The sequence below is a fragment of the Bombus fervidus genome, chromosome 8 (assembly GCF_041682495.2).
Source record: "Bombus fervidus isolate BK054 chromosome 8, iyBomFerv1, whole genome shotgun sequence".
Lineage (NCBI taxonomy): Eukaryota > Metazoa > Arthropoda > Insecta > Hymenoptera > Apidae > Bombus > Bombus fervidus.
This window is the reverse complement of record NC_091524.1, coordinates 414,289-437,305: the sequence shown is the minus strand read 5'-3', so window position 1 is coordinate 437,305 and position 23,017 is coordinate 414,289. Positions and strand designations below refer to the sequence as shown.

General features: G+C 34.6%; 1 protein-coding gene across 3 annotated transcripts in view; it reads right to left on the bottom strand.

The window, feature by feature from the left end:
* Window positions 1–11,052, bottom strand: part of Pvr (PDGF- and VEGF-receptor related) — a 62,602-nt gene extending 51,550 nt beyond the window's left edge. For 2 of the 3 annotated variants that reach the window (XM_072009074.1, XM_072009076.1), the window contains exons 1-2: window positions 10,722–11,052; window positions 970–1,106 (exon numbers count right to left, since the gene is read on the bottom strand). In XM_072009074.1, the coding sequence (XP_071865175.1) occupies window positions 970–1,106; window positions 10,722–10,782 (198 nt within the window). In that variant the 5' untranslated portion in view covers window positions 10,783–11,052. The remainder of the gene's footprint in view (window positions 1–969; window positions 1,107–10,721) is intronic. The other variant, XM_072009075.1, reaches the window with a different exon arrangement.
* Window positions 11,053–23,017: the final 11,965 nt, after the last annotated feature.

The window sequence follows — 23,017 nt, the reverse complement described above, 5'->3', positions numbered from 1 at the left end:
AGAGAACGAATCTTGGTAGTGACGTATAAGATAGGTAATGAATTGGGACAGTCTCCAAAAAAGATAGAAGTTAGGAAATCAAAACACGAATATCTTACAAATATCGATAAAACAACAGAAATAGGCAAAGAAAGATGTTACAGAGACAGGCATGTTAGATGAATTTTGAAATAAAATCGGAAAGAATTCAAGTGAAGTATGAGAGAAGAAAAAGGTACTACCTGACAAAAGGGCAAAAAGGAAAGACAGAAATAACAAAGAAAAATGTGAAAAATACAGAAGATAAGAATAAGAATAAGAACAAAAAGGGCATCAGGGAAAGAAATTAAAAAAACAGAAAGATTGCAGAATATTAAGGTCCATAGCGAGTTTGATCAAAGAAATTTAAGGTTTGGGAGGAAGAATGAGGTAAAAATTTGCTCAATGGAACAAGAATTGGAAGACTTGAAACAGACGACGAGAGAGAAAGAAAATGAAAAGATCGTTGGAAAATGAGGGAAAAGAGATGTTAGATATAATTAAACAATTCGAAAACAAGAGACTGAAATCGAGAAGAAAGATGGTCACAATAATAATAAAATCATTGGATAGAAGCTAGAAAATTTGGAAAGAAGGATAAAAAGGAAGATAGAAGAAGATGAGAAGGCGAGCTAAATGCAAAAGTTGGGAAGAATAAAAAGAATGATAGAATTACGAGACAGGAGAAACAAAAAAAATAACATTGTAGTTGAAGAAATTAAGATATTGGATAGAATCTTTTATATTGTATATATTTTTACATGTTATGTATATTCAATGCATTTTTTCACCTGCAAATCTTCCATAAATGTATAAAAGTTCGCGGTCTAATTATAACATTTCACATTTGAGACACTTCAATATCTTTAGATAGTTTAAAACTATTGCGTTTACTCGGAAGTTTGTTCCTAGAAGTGGTACTATTACATCGGTTATTTTTTATAAACTTACCGCGTTTCTTAAGTCTTGAGGATAAATGAAAGAAATCCTTTCGTGGCCGGTGCACTTAATCTCTAAAGGGTCGTTTTCGTTTATAAGAAGATCGTCAGCTTCCATTATCGTAGTTATGTCATCCTCTGTTGATCTTGCTAATAAAAAAAAAAAAAAATAAAAAATTTTCTACGTTAAATCCTAAATTTATCGAAAAAACAAATAAGTAATATAACTCCGTTTATATAAACTCTATATAAACGAAGCTTTACTTACATAGTCTTTGATTAACTGAACTCTAACTGAGTTTTTGTTATCTAAACAACTATCGAACGTTACTTCAATTTCATAAACATATTATTTACATTTATATAATATTTAGTCAAATGATTTTTTCCCATACATCTATTATTTCCATTGTTTTTATCATTTCAATGTATTAAAATTAGTTCAATCTTATATTGTACATATGTCATTTATCATTCTATTCTTCAAAAAGCATTTAATTAATTTCATGTTAATATATCGTATCAATTGTCCAAATCCATTTCCCAATATTATATCTTTGTTACAAACTTAATAAACCATAAAGTTGAATTAATTACACGATTCGTAACTACACATGCGCAAATTCATATTCAAAGTTATAAGATGCGCAACACTGTTACGCATTTCGTCCAATTCGTCCAAAAAATTCACCAATATATATATATATATAATAGGAGTTTATTTTTATATAAATTTCGATTGGTGACATGATCCCATCTATATCCCATATATATTATCTGAACGAAAAACTATAGATAGTAAAAAGAATTAAGTGAACTTTTAATTATATGCACGATCTAGTTACCTATAGGAACCTGCTTGTTCTCGACAAAGTTTTCCTGTACGTACATAGATTTAACAACCGGAGTCGAACACTTCTCGGATTTTCCGAAAAATATTTGTCTAAAATAATATTATCCAAATGAATCCCTTGTTCATCATAATTATTCGGAACAGGAACATCATTACTAATTTCAATGACTTAGACATAGATTATCAAAGTGAACAAGGTTATCAAGATTCCAAGGTATTCACAAAAGGCTTTAGTTAAATTTAGGTTACGATTAATCTTGATTGAGCAATAAGTGGCCACATTTTTATATAGCTAAATCTAAACTTAACTCATTCACGAGATAATTATTTTTAATATTGTATAAATGAAAAAGAAAAACCAATGGGTTGTAAGCTGATAAGGTCCAGAGTAGTAGATATCCGGTCTAGTCGCAACACTAGCGTGAAATAATTTTCAATGCATCAGTTATTACATACATGGAATGTTGCACTTTATTCTGATCTTCAATTGGTCAAAAATATAACAAATACACCTGCCGTCGTTGAAAAATTGCTTACATTTACATTTACAACATTTTATTTATAAAATAAATTGTTGAGCGATACACATAGTATATACACATTAAATATAAATTGCTTTATAATTTATAAAATAAAACCGAGCGGCGATTATATGTATAGGAAAAAGTTGTTTAAAATGTTGATTTTGAAATATATTTCGCTCCTATTCCGAATAATTTCCAATATTTTCTGTACTAATAATAAATTTTCAAATACTTTCGTAAGTCACATTCGAATAACAACGCATTTTTATTTGTAGAAATGTTTCATTTAATTATCCAATTCTGTAACGAAACCTAGGAAGATGAGTAACAAATATTTCAAAACGAAGCCGGTTTTTTTAGCCACAATGTTCTGCGGATAATCGGTTCCACTCCATTCTTGCTGGTATCCTTTTATTAGATAAAAACAGTAAAAACGCACATGTGCCAGGCGAGTTCGGTTCTGCGCATATATGTACAACCGTCTCTTGGGAGGAAGTCCTTTCTTTCCTCTTCTGATAACGTAGCCACATTATCAACCAACAGACTCGTTCCATCAGAAAAGTGAATAAATAAATCACAAGTGAACGCTAACGAGAAAAACGTTTTTGGAAAAGTTATTCTTCAATAGATAGATATTATTAGGCAAAATACATTCTTTGCTATCAATGATATTCTTTACAATATCTGTATAATTTTTGTTTATTACCAGAAGAAGAAATATGCGTGTATCTTTACATTATATCGTGATAACATAGGTGAATCAATCTTAGTAATGAAATATTAAAAGACGTCTTTGATGTTCGAGTGTAATAATTTCCAAGTGCACTTTTTATCTTATGATTTGTAGAATATACAGAGTATATACATATCACTTATTTTATGTTATATAGAGTGATTCAAATAACTGAAATACCTTCTTTTACAAACGCAGTAGTGCACTTGAAAAGTGTAAATTTTTAAACAGAAATGCATATTTACTTCTGTGTATATCAATTACTTGAAATATTCTACGTAAAAAGCTATTGGGATAATAATACTTAGATATTCAGAACGAACGACTTAGGAAATAATTATTTTTTATCAAGGTGTACTATATTTTTCATAAAATACGTATAGGAAATCCATAAAAAAACCGCATACTTAAGATTTTAGGTCTATAGCTTTTTAACTTATGAAGCAAACTGTGTAATCAACATTTAATGTATTTAATGACTCCATAATAAACATGAAATAGCAAAAGTAAGGTTCCAGAGTTCAAACATGTTCAAGTTTGATAGCTTGCTCGAATTTTTCTCGCCTTATAGGGTAAAAGGCTTATGTCGTCAAATTTAATGTATGTACCGCAAAAGTGCTTATACATGTACAAAATTAAAATTAAATCCTTGTAAGTAGTTGTTTTAAGACACAAGTGCTTCAATATTTTTTTCGCAGAATACTTAATATTTAGAGAAATCTAATATAAAGTAGATATCGAATATGAATTATAGATTTTTATCTTAAAAGATGCCACTGCACTTTTAGGTGTACCATTATGCTTATGAAAAAAGTGAGACACATCGTAGAAAAGTAGACCTTCTAATAGTTTTTCAAATAAATTAAACGTATAATTATTGCGAAGTTATGTGTATAGCCAAGTAAAATGACATATTATTTAAATAATCGTTTGCAACCATTTTGTTTAATAATAAACAATTATTAGAATATTTCATTCAAACAAATTTAATTTACACAACTTTTGCCTTAAAAGTTTTTACACTGATAATAACCAGTAATAATAGAATCTCAAACTAATAATTTATTAAATAAACAGCAAATTTAAAAGAGAAATATGTATTGTTTTTGTCAAATTAAGTCGATTAAATGAAATTAAGGTAACGCTGAAAATAATGTAAAACATGAATTTTGTGTAGACACAAGTCGTGGGAATTGTTGTATATTGAGAAGTCTTGATAAGAACTGTTCAACCTACTAATGATAAAGAACGGAGAAAAACGAATGGCCTCTCGCAGATTAAATAGCATAAGATATATAGTGCCTTTCTGTTGTTTGGACACACAGATTACCATCGACTGAATAAACAAAAAATCCGAATAATTATCAGCACGTCAGATCAACTTCTATCCATATAATTGTTGAAATAAAAATTTTTATTCTATTTATTATTTTCTTTATTATTTTATCTTAAATAACATTTAATATTTGCTGATATTGACAATATTATCGATTATATTAGGTCCCTTAAGAACATATTGTATAGAACATATTGTAAGTAAAAGTAATATAAGTCAAAATTAAAATTGATAGAAATATTAATATTTGTAAAAAATGTTGAAAAACAGTGAAAATGATATCGTTTTATCTAATTCGAATGAAACTGTGCTATATCCCACAAAAACGTTTTATTACTAGTGACGTGTTCAAGTTTAATATACAATATTCATATATAGATACTAATAAATTGAAATCCAATACACAAGATTCGCTTCATAGATATATAATAGCTTGAAAAGGGATTGGCACACATTTTCCTATCATATAATAATACTTGTACATGATTATAAAAATTTGATAATATGGAAATAAAATGTAGAAACTGTTAAAGAGACGTTTGATCGGAAAATAAAGTGTTGTATTATACTTGCTATGTATATATTTACAAAATGTTCACACACTTAGTTTCAATCTCGCAAATATTAAAGTTCTACTTCAATAATTATTTCAATAATCGAACAAATCAAATCTCTTGCAAAGATCAATCGCGAGAATTCGGAAACCATTTCATAACCATTCATAACCATTTCATTGAAATGTTTTAATAAATTTAGGAAAATTCTATAGAATTACAAATGATAAATGGGATCAATTTTATTGAACGTTTGCTCTTGTCACTATTTAAGAAGATAGTTCAGAAAAGCGATTTTAAGCGAATGGAGAATTTCTGATAAGGAACTCGTAGTTTCGAACTCATGTAACTGTTCTAGTTGTAAACACGTCTTTGTTCATAAATTTAAATTGCATCGTTTTTTTCGTATTTCAGTTAGACAGAAAGAAGTTCCATTTCAACTAATATTATTTCAGTATTAGCATAAGTATAAGCTGTTAATATATTTTGGAATATGCCACTTTTCACGAATGAATTTAGATGGCCAATTTTTCTGATCGAATAACAACAAAATTATTCTTTTCCGCAATGAACCATCATCAAAATGTACAAAGTAAGCATATTCTGGATTCTAGATTGTGATGTCAATTTTGTTAACTTATTTTTCGTATTTTAAATTCAGCTGCTTTATCTTATTAATTATTTGATAATGGCCTGTTTTATGCCATTTTCAAATAATTACTATTATGATTTCCGTTACCTAATACTCGACATTTCATGGACAAAAGTACTGTTTTTATAGACATTACTCCATACAATGTTCAATATTTTGAACAAATTACTGTATATCGAATGTATTAAGTGGTCCCAAAAGTTTCTTTCGTATTAGGAAGTAATAGTTGTACAACATTTTATTTTTATATTATTTTATTGAATATGTACGATCCATTTTGTTCCAATAATTTTTTTTTCTTTTTTAGCCTAATTTTTTCATGTTTAATTTTTCTAAATGTTGCATTTAGTATTTGTAAATTATTCAAAAAATACATAAAAATCTGCAATCTACTTGTGACATAATATTTAAGCTATATGAAGTGAATCTTGAGATTTATAAGTATTCAGATTTACAAGTACATATTGAACTTGATGTAATCACTCATCGCTAGTTTCACGAATTCATGTCAATAGATATCGTTTTTTTAATGCTTCTTTCACACGATTGGATATCAATAATAAATTTTATCCTTTACGTTGCACACGATCATTTCACATCGTCATTTAGACCCAAATGATAAATTTGTCAATTTTCATTGGGATACATGATGTATTCCAATGAAACATCGTAATTGATTGCTGTGAAACTATTATTTCGACCTAAATGAAAAGAGTAGTTTACAATATTGGTCACAACTTCTTTCTTTGGAGATATTTACAACCAACCACTTTATAAGTACATGTTGTAGATGTACATGTAGATGAACATGTTTACAAGTGAGTGTATGTTGTAGATGAAATGGCTTAATAAAACATTTAATATTTATATGTTGCCTGAAAATAATATTAATCAAACATATTTAATACACTTCGACCATTTGTAAAAGAAAGTTACAATTTGGTACTCGTAACCTTTAATTGATCATTATGGACAACTTTTTGTATATTTCTAATATTTGTATGTTCGATGGTATCTTTCAATTGAAATTATTCCACGCCAATGCAGATTGTTCATTTTTTAATATAGTTTTTTTTAGAAAAAGCTGTTATAGCAGTAATTATATATAAAAAATGTTTATAGCAAATTATTTATATAATAGTAAACCATAAATTATTATAACCACAAACCATAAGAAATTTTCATTTACTTTCTTCTAATCGTCAATTCCTTTTCTCAATTATATTGATATATTCTAGGGTAATTATTTTGAAAGCTGCTATCTTCTTGGATTTCGATGATTTTTTAATATATTACAAAAATCAACATTTTGAACAACTTCTTCCTTTGCGTGTTATCGTCGGACTCTTAGATTCCGAAATTTTTGCAAAAAACTGGCGGTATCACTACAATGAATTCTGCTTATAATTGTTTACAAATAATGTCCGTGACGGCGGACGATCCAACTTATATAAACTATAAACAAATGATAAGAATTAAATTCGGATTAAGCGTTATTTTATCTGGTCATCACACTGTGATGCTGCCTAACCCCAATCAATATTTAACGCATACACTGTCATGGACGCAGAATTATAGCCAGAATTCACTGTGGCTGTACCGACAATTTTTTGCGAAAACTAACAATACGACATATTTCGTGTATACGAAAAAGTTGTTCAAATGCCTCCAATAACATATTAAAAAATCATCGATATCTGAAATGGTGGCAGTTTTCGAAATAATTATTCTTAACTTTTATTTTCTTTTTTCTAAAGAATATATTTCACATAAAGTACAGCCTTCATTAATTAATACAGAACAATTCTTTGAAACAGAATTAAAAGATTGGCTTTTTTTTTTCTCATAAAGATCTTTCCACATTATGTTTAATAATCTCATTAGAACTTGGTAGGATAAAATTAATTTCTTTCCTTTTCTATATCTTTTACGGTTTTTGATCGCTATACATAATAATATATTTCGATTAATTTTGATATTCGTATTATTCTATTTTTTGTTATTTGATTCTACGCATGTTATGAATGGTTTTATAATACAAATTTAGATTTCTATAGACTCTTTCGCGTTCCCTATCTAATTTATTTCAAATTTTTTAAATAGGCCAGGAATATATGTGGGTCAGTAATTAATTACTACATTGTTGCAAGTTTTGCAAATGGTTTTAACAAACTTTTGTTATGTGTTCCGGATTGCAATTTTGCATGAATATGAAATTCTGATCGATTAATGGTTTTCTTGATAATTTCGATTAATTATCACAATTCGAATGAAAATAATAGGTGTCCCATACTCGGGATCAATCAACGGGAGTGTACATATATTTAATTATATTTAATTCTTAAAAAATAAATATGGTAATTTCTATAATTTCATTTATAAATAACATGATTATTAATATTAATATGAAATATTACTAATAATATAGTGGTATAAATAACAGTAAATTTCAAGACAAGTTGAAGAAATAATGCTTGTAATAATGGGATATAATCACTCTACTTTCCAATTTTCGAGTTAGTCAATATAGCTTCTACATGATTCATGTAGAATGCACAAATCATTTTCTGTATAATGTCACTTTCTATGTAACAATGAAAACGAATATATCTAGGGATATCTTTAACATTTCTCATTAATTGCAAATATTTAGTCAAAAGAAATATTGAACGTCCCAATTACATTATACGAAAATGCCACTGAAAGATGTTTACTAAAACATTTCCAATAATCAAATGATAATCTCAGAAAGTTATCGTTTCGTAAATTATATCATTGATTTATTGCCTATTGTAACGTGCAAAGCGTCATGAGTTTGATGATTCATTAAGAAACAGATAATGTTCAAATGCTTCTCGTATGTAATTTGCATGATTGCTACGCATTATCTACACGTTTCTATCCACAGTTCTCCTGTTTCAAGTACGAGAGAATCAAATCGAAACTAGCATATCTGCGAATCAGAAAAAAACATTTCAAAATACTGTATGATTCATGCGATAGTGGTTTCAAACGTTTTTTTAGATCGGTCTGTCTTTATATACAGTAGAACTTGATTTATATTAAATTTTATTTAATTTACAATTAATGCCTGAATAACTGAACGCTGACTGAATCTTTATTATCTGAACTGCCAAGTATCACTCATACCAATTACATGAACGAATGGAATGTATTTGTGTCTATTTATATGTATCGAAATGATTTTTCTCGATATTTTTTGTTACTCGAATTAATTTTTATTTATTTATTTATATTTATATCACGTGGTATTAATTAATTATACGATTATGTGTGTTCACAAATTCATTTCCAAAATCATAAGGTTCGAAACATTATTATATGTACATTTATGAGCAAATGTTCGGTGGAATCCATTTATATGAACGTAAACTCTATTAGCTGTCCGAAAAATCACAGATGTTATAAGAAGGGAAAATTAAGTGAACTTGTACTACATACATACAATGTACGAATGACCTGGTTATACGAATCTGCTTATCCCCAACAGATTTGTATAAATGATATTTTACATTATAGTGTAAACAGGTTTATAAAAATATTCGCGGTTTTAAATATACTTTACGAATATATTATGTTGTATGAAACATTTTGAAACTTCATTAGCGCGGTTATGAGTATGAGACTCGACTATCTTTGTTATATTGGTAAAGTTAAAAACAGAACTGAAAAAACCTATATATATATGTCACACACATGTACAGTATGTATATATATATGATTAAAGTTTTATTTTTCAATTCTCCTACAATTGTTTCGTAACTATAAATCTGAATACGAGGAAAGGCAGAATACGGGGAAAGAGTATCTTGGATAAAATCTAACTTAACAAAACTTGAACACTTACAACAGTTTCATTAAAATTTGTATTACATTCGAAAAAGGAAGTCAATCAACATTTGAACCTAAAAGGTGATACTGGTATATAAGAAATTTACTCAATATCACAGAATCTAAATATCCAAACAAACGAAACGGTACGTATAACGAAACAAAAAGAAAATAATATTAATAATAACTCCTATAGAATATAATAATAATTCCCTAAAGAAATAACTCTAAATAAGTACGACTATACAATAAATAAAAAAAAACAAATAATCGAGTAATTGAAAATAAATGATCTCTCATATGAAAGATTAACAAAGTTATTTGATTATCAGAACAGAATAAGTTGTGACTAGTTCGCATGATCAAGGTTGTTCTATTACATGATCTTACATATTTGCTATAACATATTTGTTATATTTATTTGTAAAGTAATAACTTCTCATTAAATAATTTATACTTCAATTGCGTTTCAAACAAGTTAATAAATGATTCTTTTACTACTGTTATATTTTAAATCAACAAATCTCTATTTAACTTCCATTTCCCTAGTCGTATTCATAAGACTATGAAATGTCACAAATATCCGCGATCTAGTTTTTATTAATTGTATAGTATCCTATCAATGATAATCAATGTCCTAGTAATAATGGTACAATTGACAAGGAGGCGATTTTATGTGGAAAAGTAAGTCGAAAATATAAAATAAAATTTTTTCATAGAACGCTTCGTTTTTGAACAAATGAAATTTGAAAAGTTATCAAGTACGCATGGCAAAGCCAATTCTTAACTAAGCATGTTCAAATACTATTTTCTTGGAAATGAAATCTTAAAGAAAAAAATGTTATTTTTCACTTATTCTTTTTCGTAGAATGATCTTCTGCTGATTGTTTACTTATCTCCAGCCGATATTTAATTAGATAAGTTCAGATATAACAAAGAAATTTCCAAATTTGATTTTATCGAAAACAAAGCGTCATGCCGTATGAAAAAATGTTATTCTATATTTTCACTTAATTTTTTCACGTAGAATTACGTTTTTACCGATTGTACCATGATTATTGAAACACCTTGTGTAGTAATGTAGTAAATTATTGTGCAGTAAGGCCCACAGGTATGTGATTGAAGTTACGACGACATGTGGCACGTAACAGTAACCTGTTTTCACAAGCGTGACTCAATGGTGGCCACGTGATTGTGACACCTCACTGAACAACGAATCGATCACCAGGAGAATATAGACGACAGGCAAAACAGCATTTACCTCGATGCAGTATGAGGACAACGAGTAACACGATTGATCTTGAAACTTGTACTATTTTCATCTTCTCTATTTATTATCACACTGTGCACCGTCTTATTTATTTACTCTATACTCTCTTTTTCTCTTTCTCCTATCATTTCATATTTTTGTAAAGAAGCACTTATATATTAAGGCAACCTCATTCACATGGAAACACTCGTCGGAACGAATACACGATACTACACGACTAGAGCATTCCACGCGCGCTTTCTCACTGAAGAACCGAGTGAACGAACGGGTTACGCACGTCCACGATTCCATGAACAAGGCCCCACCCCGACCGATTCCTCGTTCTCTGAGTTATCGGTGACGACATCATACAGGAGGCGACGTTCTTCTCCTTCATTTGCTCTAATGATCAAAGTTAATCGCGTGAATCGAAGCTCTGAAGTCGCCAATGACGATTTCTACCAAGATTGAGTATTATCAAAACAAGCTTTCATTTAAATAATTTTTCAAATTGAAATGTTGACTTTATTTGTTATTTGCTTTGTTCCTTTATCTTAAATAAAGTTATTTCGATAATAATATACTTGGAAAATAAATTATTTGATTGAATAAATATATTTAGTGTTTTATTTGATATATCTACCATCAATCACAAAAGTCTACATGCGCTCCTCAAATATATTATAATAAGAATGTTAGCTTTACGAATTTGTTTGACAGATTAAGATATAACATTGTTAAAATATAATGTAATTTATTTACTTTCAGCTTCATTAAGTAAAAGATATAAATTACGATATTATAAAAATTACATACATCTGTTATATCTGCATGAAATTATAAAAATAGTAGGCTTAATATTATATTATAATTTTATGCTTAACCCCTCTCCCCTTACGTAAACATCAACAATACCCTGAAATTTTCTTGGCATTAGAAATATTGAAGGTTTTGTAATTTCTAGCATAATTTTATCTCAAGAATTTCATGAAGTAAATATTTTAATGTCTTTTTAGAAACATTAGTAATAATGTGTATAGTAATAAAGGTGTTGCCACGTAAGCATAAATAATTTTGTAACAAAGTGTGTTTCTAATTTCTTTGGTAAATCAGGTACATATAATTTGATAGGTATATATAGAGTAATGTGGGCTTTCAGGACTAAGCATAAATATCACTTATTTAATTTCACCAAAAATATATAAAGGTGTTTATTTATGGTACACAGAATTTTTATTCAAACACTTTGATGTGTAGGTCTACGTACACACATTCTTTTTAATATTTACTAATGTTCGCGCTGCTTGATCCGATGAAATATTTTTAGTGTCTAGTTGTTTTTAAAGTGTCCAAAGTGAATATTTTTCGTCAATAGATATGCAGTGGCTACAAAAAATATTGATAAGAGATATAAGGATATATGTGAATACTTATGCTGCTCTACTCTATTCCTTATGCGTTAAAAGAAATTACATATAATAGAATACCGCTTAGCGCGGTGTTCGTGTAATGCGATTGCAAAATTGCTCTAAAAGGCTTTATATATGTTTACGCGATGGTAAATTCTAGAAGCGCAGAAGCATATTATTGCCTTAAACATACAAGGTAATAATTGATTTATTGTTCTTGCTTTCTGTGCTTGTTTTCAAAATTGACTAATTCTTGACAAGCAAATCTTTTTTTTTTTTTTTTGACACAAAGATTTTTGAATTCGACACAAAGATCATACATACGTATTAACCTTTTTACGAAAAGAAACATTTCACCTATTATGTGAGATTATTTGTATACAGAATTAGCTATGTTGCTTCAAAAAAGAATTTATTTTACTTCTTGCGCTGTGGATCCCATATAACATTAAAACTTCGCATAAAGCAGAACGTGTCTGCCATGTTACAGGGAGTTCCACCGTACTTGTTGGATAGAGAATTCTATCTTCTATACCATTATTACTTAAATCGGTCTATAGTAATCAGAAAGAAGTTCTCATCGTCGATAATGATTACTGGTAAGCAAATAAATTTCCATTTATTCACACTGATTAATATGAATAGCGAATATGGTAAGTAAGCTGGTAATAATGGTTATGATAACTAAAAACAATTTCCGTCATCGATAATGAATACCGGTAACTAAAAGTTGTTATTATATAATGTTTATATTACATATAATAGTTATTTCTAACTAGAACACTTAAAAATTAATATTCTTTAACCATTTAATTTTTTAAAAAATCTCTTCAAAATGTAATGATGTATTCTACTGTTTTCTGTTTAAATAAAAATTAATTGTTTCTCAATAGCTTTTTACTAATTGTCATTTTTTAACGATGATAATAATAAATAACGATGTTATTCCGTTTTCAAATTTGAACCTGTAAAGATAAGTATACAAATAATTCTACATAGTATGTTTTTTATCTTTTTAAATCTATCGTTTTTCATCTTTAGTTAGAATGATCTATCTATCATTTGCTAAATATTATAAGGAGTAATATTGTGTATTTTATACATTTTTGCATATTATGTGAATTCATTTTTATACTTTTAAATTTCCCATAAATGTTTAAAAGTCCACTAATTATACGAATACAAAACACAGACACTATAACTGTTTCAAGTTTAAAGGATGTTTTAAGTAAAATAAACTTAGTATCACTAAAATAGCATTTCTATTTCTGATTTCATCAAATTGAGAATGTTAGAAAATGATTTCACAATTTCCCTGGGCATTAAGAATATCAAATATTCATCCACTTTGTATAAAACATTTAACATTGCGATTATTTCTGGTCATCTATCTATCAATGGTAATAGCATAATCTATTAAACTCATATTGTAATGTATTTAGGGGTCAACGTAATTGCCACCTATGAATTAGTGCAACTTGTGTTAATTGTTCAAACATTTTATTGTATGAAACTTCATTTATGAATATATTGATATTGAAAATTTATCCACTATATTTATCTACATTATATATTTTCTTTCAAACATTTCAAGGGAGAAAATATATTGTAAAAAATCTTGAGAAAGGTTTGGAGGAAAGTAATATACAGGACATAAGTATGTTGGCAGAAATAATTTTTAACAATTGAAGAGTTCGTAACAATAAGAAAGCAATTTCAATATTTAAACTGTATTTATTGCAGAAAAAGATATAGGCTTCATATTCAGAAGTAGAAAAATTCATTACTGCTAATATTAGTTCATTGTAAACCTATATTCTAGATTTTAAACTTTCACGATAATCAGATAACATACATTCCGTGATTCTTCTGATTTCAACAGTGTCTTTGATATACATAGAGAGGAAATGAGAGTACTCACGCCCGTAAGTTTAGCTATTCCACAGTATAGGTGCTACACCGTGCGGCCAAGTGCTGAAAGTATTCCACGCTATCATATACAAGAACCTATTTAGTTCCATCACAAACGAGGTATATTCGCTGTGGTTTCACGCTACAAGATCCTTTCATTGTACTGTTCGACGGAAAATTTTTTTTACGTTTTTATACTATTATTTTATAATTATATTATTTATTTTATATTATTTTATACTGTATACGTTTTTAGTCTATCTACTTATTTTCACGACCGTAATCAAACGTGATTTATACGTTTCTCATGTATGCTGATATTCGTTTGCATTGGGTCTGCTCGTCAGTATCGACATTGTTTATGAATATGATTCGTTGGCGACTACTTGTTGACCAGGCTACATAGCCAGCTCGATTTTATCGTTATCAATCCTATCGATTGCCATACCGATTAAAGCCTCGTCTCAAATCATAATATCGAATTTCCACGATTACTTGAATTTTTTAAACAATACTCTTCACAGTCCCCTTAAATAATTTTACTAAAGAACTGGATCATTTCCTCTTACATCTCCATCCACGTTTTCATGACCGGTGTGCATATATCATATCACGATTTAACAACAAGTCGTGATCAGTCTCAGTAATACCGATCGACCGTTACAATCAATTATTCCGCCAATCATTAGTACGTCTCACCCATGTGCAGACAGATGAATCATCCTTTAATGAATCAGAAATTTACGAAGTTATAGTACTTGTAATTACGATCGACGATCCAATCAGTTCACCAAGCACTTCATTTTACGGATATGTTCGTCCTTGCGTTTAGGTCCTGTTCTTCCATCAGATCCCGAATTGGATAACGATCGTTTTTTGCTCTTTTTCGAACTTTCTGAATCGTGAATTACGACTCATTGAGGTGAAATATCAATTTCACATACTGTATGTGATTTTTCTGTAGAAAAATCTACCGGCGGATGGGACAATCGCGGTGCCTGTATGAAATTTGTATAAACATTTGTTATATGTGCTATTTATTACGTCGCGTGAGACCGTCCGTACGCCGTCCTTCATGAAATGACCATCAAAGGCCAACGCATCGTAATTCTGACCCTTAATAAACCTAAGCAACCACCATAAACAGAATCTTTTTAACGGAATCTTCAATCCTGTATTTTCTGTTTATGGCTGATACTTAAAACAGTCCTTGGGTTTATTAGTCGCTCTTAAAAATCACCGAGAAAGCGGGTAGTTACCTAATGGGAAAAGCAAATATTACCTAACGGAAAAGCTGGTTTTTCCCATGAACAAGGTCACCCACAAGCCACGTTGGTAGGAGGCTTCCTACTTTTAACCAATGGGCATTGTAGATCGTTACCCACACTTTCCTGACGAAAAATGGGAACAACGAATCCGAGTCCTTCGTTCAAAGGGCACACCCATACCGAACTTTCCTCCGTAATAACATAAGAGCGAACAGTTAGTTAACACCGGTGCGAGTTAAAAGACAATTCGAGGAACAGAAGTCATCACATTTCATCAAGTCAAAGACAATTCATCAAACGAAGATATTTCATTACATCCGCCAACACGAAAGGAGTCTTAGGTCGTACTCATTCGTAGTTTGTCATTCCATACATAACATTGTATCACACTAAAGTTGTTAGATCTTTTAAATATATTATATAACCTGTTAAGATCAGAGTTATATTCATTCAACCACCTTTATTATCCCAAAAGAAATAAGGGATCGATCGATTTGTAGTATCGATTAATCAAATCGTAACGGGAATTTACGACTCCCGTTGGAACGCTTCTTCGAGATCGCGTCTCCCCGCGAACGGTCGAAAGTACACTATTATTTCTTAATTATTTATAGAGGCAAAGGATTAGAGGAAACGTTAATTCTCTTTACTCAAAAATTCCATGAGGCAGTTTTCGATACGTTGTTATGGATTTTAATGAGTAGGCAGGTATAATGTTTAATCTACAATTTTTCTTACAAAACATCGTGCAGGATGATTTACGTCTTCAAATGTCATAATTTTCGTCTCTAATTATACGAAGTAAGCTGCTGCCTACGTATCGTTCGATTTGAGGATACTTGTGCATCTCGCTGCTTAGGCTGATCTACTTTCGTTCGTGTAAGGAGGTTTGCTCGCGTACAGGGATATTTTGCTTCATTTCTAATTGTCAATAACTAAAAAAAAGCCGAAAAAGCAACATTTTAATTCTTGATTTTTATCTTATTTTAACTTCAAAAATCATCCCTTAAATTTTTTTACGCATGTAACCGAATAACCTGTATATTACATGTTGCGTTGTAATATACAACTGGTTTCTGTCTTCTAATAAGCAACTTACCAATCTCGAGCGTGTTACTTATTTTCAGACAAAACTATAATTAATTGTTGAAAGTATCAAAACAAAAAAGATACTATAGGATTCTAAGTAGCCTTGAATAGGTCATAAATAAGAAGGAAAGAGCGAACCACTTCTTACAATTCCTAAAAGACATAAACCTGTCCCAACTAATCTAGCAAAATCAACACATACACTGTAATTGATATCTGCTATACATAATATGTCCATTATATCGTACGCTTTTTTAATTATCCAATAGCAGATTAATCTAATATACTAATTATACAAGCTTATTGTCTCCATCCGTGCGTCTTATAATATTAAATTGCGGGTTGTGTTTATATATCCTTCTATAGATATAAACTAATTTGTTATTTCAAAGTTAACGAATTCTTACTGATCACTACACGAAAAAATATATATGAAATACATATATACATATACATATATAAATATGCAATAAACATATATTTATTACATTAATTTATATATAATTATATAATACATATAATATAATGCATTATATTAATATATATATTATAATACATATATATTATTATATATATATATGTCGGAGATGAAAGGACAACGGGGTCACCCGTTGGAATTGCTTGGAAAAGCCTCAATAGCATTCACGAAATAACCCAGACACAGTCGTTCGAAACTTGAGACAATGAGCTTGGGCTCGAGGCGACGACCGGTCGCCGAGTGTAGCCACGGTCACGGGATGAACGTTCCACCTAACAGAGATACGAAGTTACATAGCTTTCCTTTAAAGAATTGGCCGTACCGGCACTTGACAATGAGACATTCCAGCGGCCACGCACAGACCCCATTCTTTGGGTGAGATGGTCGCCAGATGCCGACGCATCATTCGCAGTTTATGTTCAGATAGCCTGAGAAACCGTTACAGATCTTAGGATCTGGTTAACTAAAGTCCTTTAGATTGGAAAACAGTCTTTATTATATCAGCCAGTATATCTGTCACCTATTGCGGCAAGATACGTGAGATCTGCTTTCCTCACGTACGACGTTTCCCGCTAGGAGCTCTCTCTCGAGAGCGGCTAGCATCCTTTTCTAACCACCAACATGGAGATTAACCAATTAACAGCAACGTCTATTTCCCTCATCCTCCGAGCGGAAGTTTTCTTTGACGAATCCTATGACCTCGTGCCCTTAGGCACATCCCACCATAGTTTTCCTCTGCAGCGTCGTCGCGATGGAGAGGCATTCTTTTTCTTCCTCATCTGGCGACCATCGCCATTTCTTTGGGACTACCCAAACTGGTGAATTGTAAGGTGAATCTGATTCTTCAACGATGTTTTTGTCTAACATTTCTTTCATTTGTTTCTCTATTTCGGCTTTGTGGCATTCCGGGGGTCTATAAGATTTAGTGTTAATAATTTTATTTTGTTTCAGTGTAATTACATGTTGCGTCAAGTTTGTACAACTTTCTTTTTGTCTTTTCTATAGGTTCTCTAAATTCGCGTTCGATATAATTTGTCCTCACAATGGCTTTGAATTTTGCAATTTGATCTAAATCTTTATTATTTTCGATATAATTAGAAATTTCATGATTTTTCTCACCAGTGTTGAAGAAACATACTCTCGTTGGTTGTCCTTCCAAGGAGATCGTTCGAACTCTCCTTTCTCCTGGTTGGATTACTGTGGATTTCTAGAAGTGCAAGGTGTTGTTGTCTAATTTCAATGTTTCGTTAGATATCTCATATCGGTATTTTTCTAGATATGGCAGACCTAATATTACCATCTTCAATCAATGGAAAATCCTTAGGCACTAGGAAAAATTCATGGCTTTTACCAAATATTCTAAGTATAACATATTTGTCGGTTCTATATTTGTTTTGTCCCATATAAAATGTTCGCGGTTCTTTTGTACTAAAAACAGTCGATATCGCTTGATTTTCCTTGATTAGATTGATGCCGGCTCCTGTGTCGACTAAGTGTGTTACTGGTCCGTCATTCCTCCCGAACTGTACGGTGAGCAATCTTCCTGTAGTAGTGTTGACCCTTGGTATTCCTCGTTCTGATAACTTTGTTCCTCCATTATGTCGTCCGATTCCGTTTCTATTTGATTGACCCGTGAAGGTGATCGGTTTCTTTGGCTGGGTGGCTGAAAATTTGAACACTGAGGTGCTATGTGTCCTATTTTTCCACACTTGCAGCACTTAGCCTGCATTCTTTCATCCGTCGACACTGGGTTTCTGCGTGATATAGCTCGCTGGCTTTGGGGTCGTCTCTCTGGGTGTCTGTTCGTAGGTCGCACTTATCTTCGTTGTTCTTCCTGTAAATACCTTTCAATGTCTCCAGCTTCTTTCTCAGCCTCTACTAGGGTTGCTGGTTTGCTCGATATTACCATTCTTCCTATATCAGTACGTAGTCCTTTCAGATATATCCGACTTACTCTCTGCACTAACTTCTCGGTGCATTATTTTTCGTGTTAGCGGTTGTGGGTTTTCATTGGTTATTGTGTAGGTCAGTTTGTTGAGCACTCGTCGGAATCTAATGTTGAAGGATTGAACTGACTCGTCTCTTCCTTGCCTTAGTTCCCTGATCTGCTCAGCGTATTCGTCAGACGTCACTTGGGCTGCTACGTTCTGTCGTAATGCATCGAACAGATCGGTACAGTTCTCGATCCGTATATTTCGAATGCTTTGTGTTGCTTTGCCTATTATTTTCTCGACTTTAATGGCCTTTAGTAATAATTCTTTTTCCGAACAAAGGTTTCTCATTGATCGGACTTCTGTTATGAAATCTTCTACACCTATGTCGTCGTCACCGTTTAATATCGGGATATACTTAACTGCCTTTTCTGCTGTCAGAAGTTGTCAGTGTGCGTTTCTTGGTTCCATTTGCGAGTCGTCGTCATCGCCTTCTATCTCTGACGCCGACGGGCGGGTGTGTCGAGATGTATTATAGCGGACTGATTCGAAATCCTCTTTCATTATCGTGGCTTGGTTGCCCCCCAGTCCTACCTCTAATTCGGCTACTGCGCGTCCCAATATTTCGATTTCTTTTGCCCGTTGTTTGTTTTCTTTGTTCGTTTGTCGGGCTATATTGTCCATGCGTCTTTGCGCTTCAAGTTGGTTCTGCGAGTATTCTTGTTGTTTGTTTAATTTATTTAGCATTTCGATAATTTGTCCCAGTTTGTCATCGTTTCTACCGATGGATGCCCTATCTTTCGACATCATTCTGAATGTTTCAAACTCTTCGTCCGAGTCTTGTTCGAAGCTAGGTCGTCTATCTCTATATGTAGAAAATGAATCCATCGTTTACCTTGATTTGTTAGCTTCCGTAGATGCTTCCGGTTTCAAACGTCTTCTGGGTTCGCAGATTGTGAATTTCTCGTCGAGGATGACTCGTAGTCCGCGTTGAATCCTTTTTCACGTAGGTAGAATGTCTTGTTTACCTGACGAGCACTTTTCACAATCCTTTTATTGTCACTCCACTTGGTTCGCGATAGTTACTTCGTTGTTGCGGATGACCGTAGTCCCAAATAATTTTATCTTCCGTAGATGATGAATGTCTTTTGGTTTCCGAACAAACACTTTTCACTATCCCGGCAGGATCGCCAAAAATGTCACGTAAAATAAAAAAGGGAATCGAAGACGTAAATAAAAGATAAAAATAAAAAATAAAAAAAAGAGGATTTATTTCTTAACACTTGTTTTTCACTGGCTACAATTTACTTTTAAACTCTAGGCGCAACTTTTCAAGACTGAAGCTCTTACAACTTGACTTTCGGCTGAATCTGATTCTTTTTCTTTGTCATCTATCAATATCCCCACTATCCACATGTTTGTTAGGCGTTCTCGAATATTCGACGAAAGGACCGTTGGGATATTGAGGGTTCATTAGGCACTTAGGCGCTTCCGCGACGTACATTGTCTCCCACGCCGTGGAGTAAGCGTTGAAGTCCCCGAGAATCAGCGACGGATAGGCGCCCAGACGCCTCACGCAAGCCGCGAGTCCGTCCAGGAAGGAGGCGTATTCCACCCAGCTGACGTTAGGCGACACGTAGACGCCGACCACGGCCAGGTCACCCCATTTCACGGCCACAAAGTTCTATCCTTGCTCGATCATCGAGCAGGAGGGGTTCCCCGCAACCCCGGTCCAGAGTATGGCGACCGAACCGAGCAGGTCCCCAGCGCCTCGTGACGCATCTGGGATGCTATACGGCTCCGTCACCACTGCCAGGCCGATCCTCCGCTCCACCAGGCTCTGGAGCATTAAGTCCTGAGCCTGGCAGGAGTGGTTGAGATTGCACTGCAGGAGCGAGTGTCGTCCACTTCTTCTCCTTTCGTTTACGTCGGGGAAGGCTCCGTTTCCATGGCCTCCTCCTCCGGGCCGTTCCCCTCGCGGTCGACACGACCGATCTCCTCTTTGTCTCTTCTGGCCTCCGTGGGGCCGGTCAACGGCTTCGTCTCTTTACTCGCCGTTGCGTCATCGCCTTCGTCAGAAGCGGGACTTATCTCTTGTACGGTCCTCCCCCTGCAGGCCGGTGGCTTACACGATGGAGATCCCAATCGGTGCGACGCGGGCAGTCCCAAGTCCGCGCATACCGGGCATTTAGGTACCCGTGCCAGGCAGTCCCTTGCACGATGCCCTTCCATGCCGCACCAGTAGCAACGATCCGACCGGTCAAGCGCTGACGAGCAATCCCGGCGCACGTGGCCCGTCTCCAGGCACTTGTAGCATTTGGAGTTGACGTGCCGGGAGAGGGGAGACCCTCGCCGCTGACCATCGTATGTGGAAGTTGCCTCCTGGTGGAGTGTCTCTTCCCCCGCCGCTGCTGCCGCCGATTTTTCTTGCCGCTGTCAGCGGGCAACGCAGCCACACCGAGTCGAGGCCCCGAGGAGCCGCGCGTATAACTCCCACGCTGACCTCCGCGGTCTGGCAGTTCCCCGCCTCGGCGACGGTGACTGCCACCTCCTCCGGGGTGATTGAATCCTCCAGCCCAGTCACCCTCAACTCCGCCGTCTTCCGCGGTACGGTGACCTTGGCGGGGATGTCTCGAAGAGCACCCGCCATCTTTTCGGCCAGTCGCGACGCTTTGCTGCTAGCGTCCTGGCCCGCGATCTCGAATATGAGACCACCCGTAACCGCTCTCCTCGGTCTAATCTCGGAGATGCCAAGGTCGGAGAGCTTGATCTCTCTCCTGACCACCGACATTGCGTTCCTATACGTAAAACCGTAGCCATCCCTCACGGTGAGCGCCAACGCTACGCACCGTTGGGTGGCGGGGAAGGCCAAGCATATTTGTTTTATGCGCGTCTCTCCCATCAGCGTTTCGACCCTTCATCCTGTCGTTGTTCTTAACTCCCGCTCCCTCCGCGGGTTCTTTCCCCGTGTGGAGGGGCGCTGGTGGCCGGGCGGCCACCTGGGCGACCGTCCTCGCCTTTGGTCCCTTATAGTTATTGTTGCAATCCACCGTTCCGGATACCGAGATCACTGTTTGCCGTGATGACAACGGCAACGACGACGACGACCGTTCCACGACTCTTACGTTCCCCGACGGCGCGTGGATCGTTGGAAGGGGTTGCGCTTCTGGCCACCTGCCCTTTCGCCTTGCTCCCCCCCCCCTTCTTCTTCTCGCGACGGCGACGAAGCCTTCTGTCTCGTCGCTCGATGACTCGGCAGTTGAGCGCGAGGTGCCTCTCGCTGGCCGCAACCGTGGTGGCACGGTTTTTGCGGCAGTGTCAGTGGCAGGGGGGATTGCATTCTGTTAAGGTTATACGATGGATGTGGAATTAAAGAAACGCGTTGGTAAATTGCAAGGTATTGTAAATATATAATTTATTCTGAATGTAAAGTACAAAGTGTGGAATATATGTAAGCTGGTCCAGATTCGCACGCTAGCAATGTTACCCTGAGACTAAAAGAACGCCGAAGCCAGCGTCGCACGTGTGCCGCTTATGGTCTGTCGTCGACGCATTCTTTTGTCTATGCGCTATCGATGACATCGGCGCTTGTGAAAGCTGAAGACCAGATGTAGAGTTTTCTTAGAAGTATCGATCACTTCAACCATTCTTATATGCTATCTCACGCCACCATTCCTCCAACTTGCGGAGGAATAGAGCCTTGAGGCTTCCGAGTCCTATCGGTCCCTTTCCTACTGCTGTTTCATCGCTCCCCGTCCGATCGGAACAGCAGAGACGGCGTGACGCCGGCCGTGAGTGCGGGGGAGGTGGGGGAGGGGGTCCCATAGTCTCCCCCGTTGGGGCCTCAGGGGCCTTTCGTTTTGCCCTCCTCGTTGTGGCGGTCGCCACCGCTTGCCCTATCCCGTTTGTACTTCTTTCGGTCAGCCGTTCCACCGTCTCCTGGAGACGACTGACCTCACTCTCCAGAGAGCGCACCCTCTCCCGTAGATACGCGGCGTCCGCGTGTTCTTGACCGTTGTTCGATCCCACGTCCTTATCTCCCGGATTCATCCATCCGCATGTCGTCATCGCCAACACCGCCGTCGCGGATGCGGAGGCGGCAGAGACCAGCCACCGTCGAGGCGGCAGCGGAGGTGTCTACTGTACGCTGCTGGAGCTCAGCGCTTGACGCTCTCACCCTCCGTGAGGCCAACCTCAACCGCCTCACGAGTGCGCCCTTCAC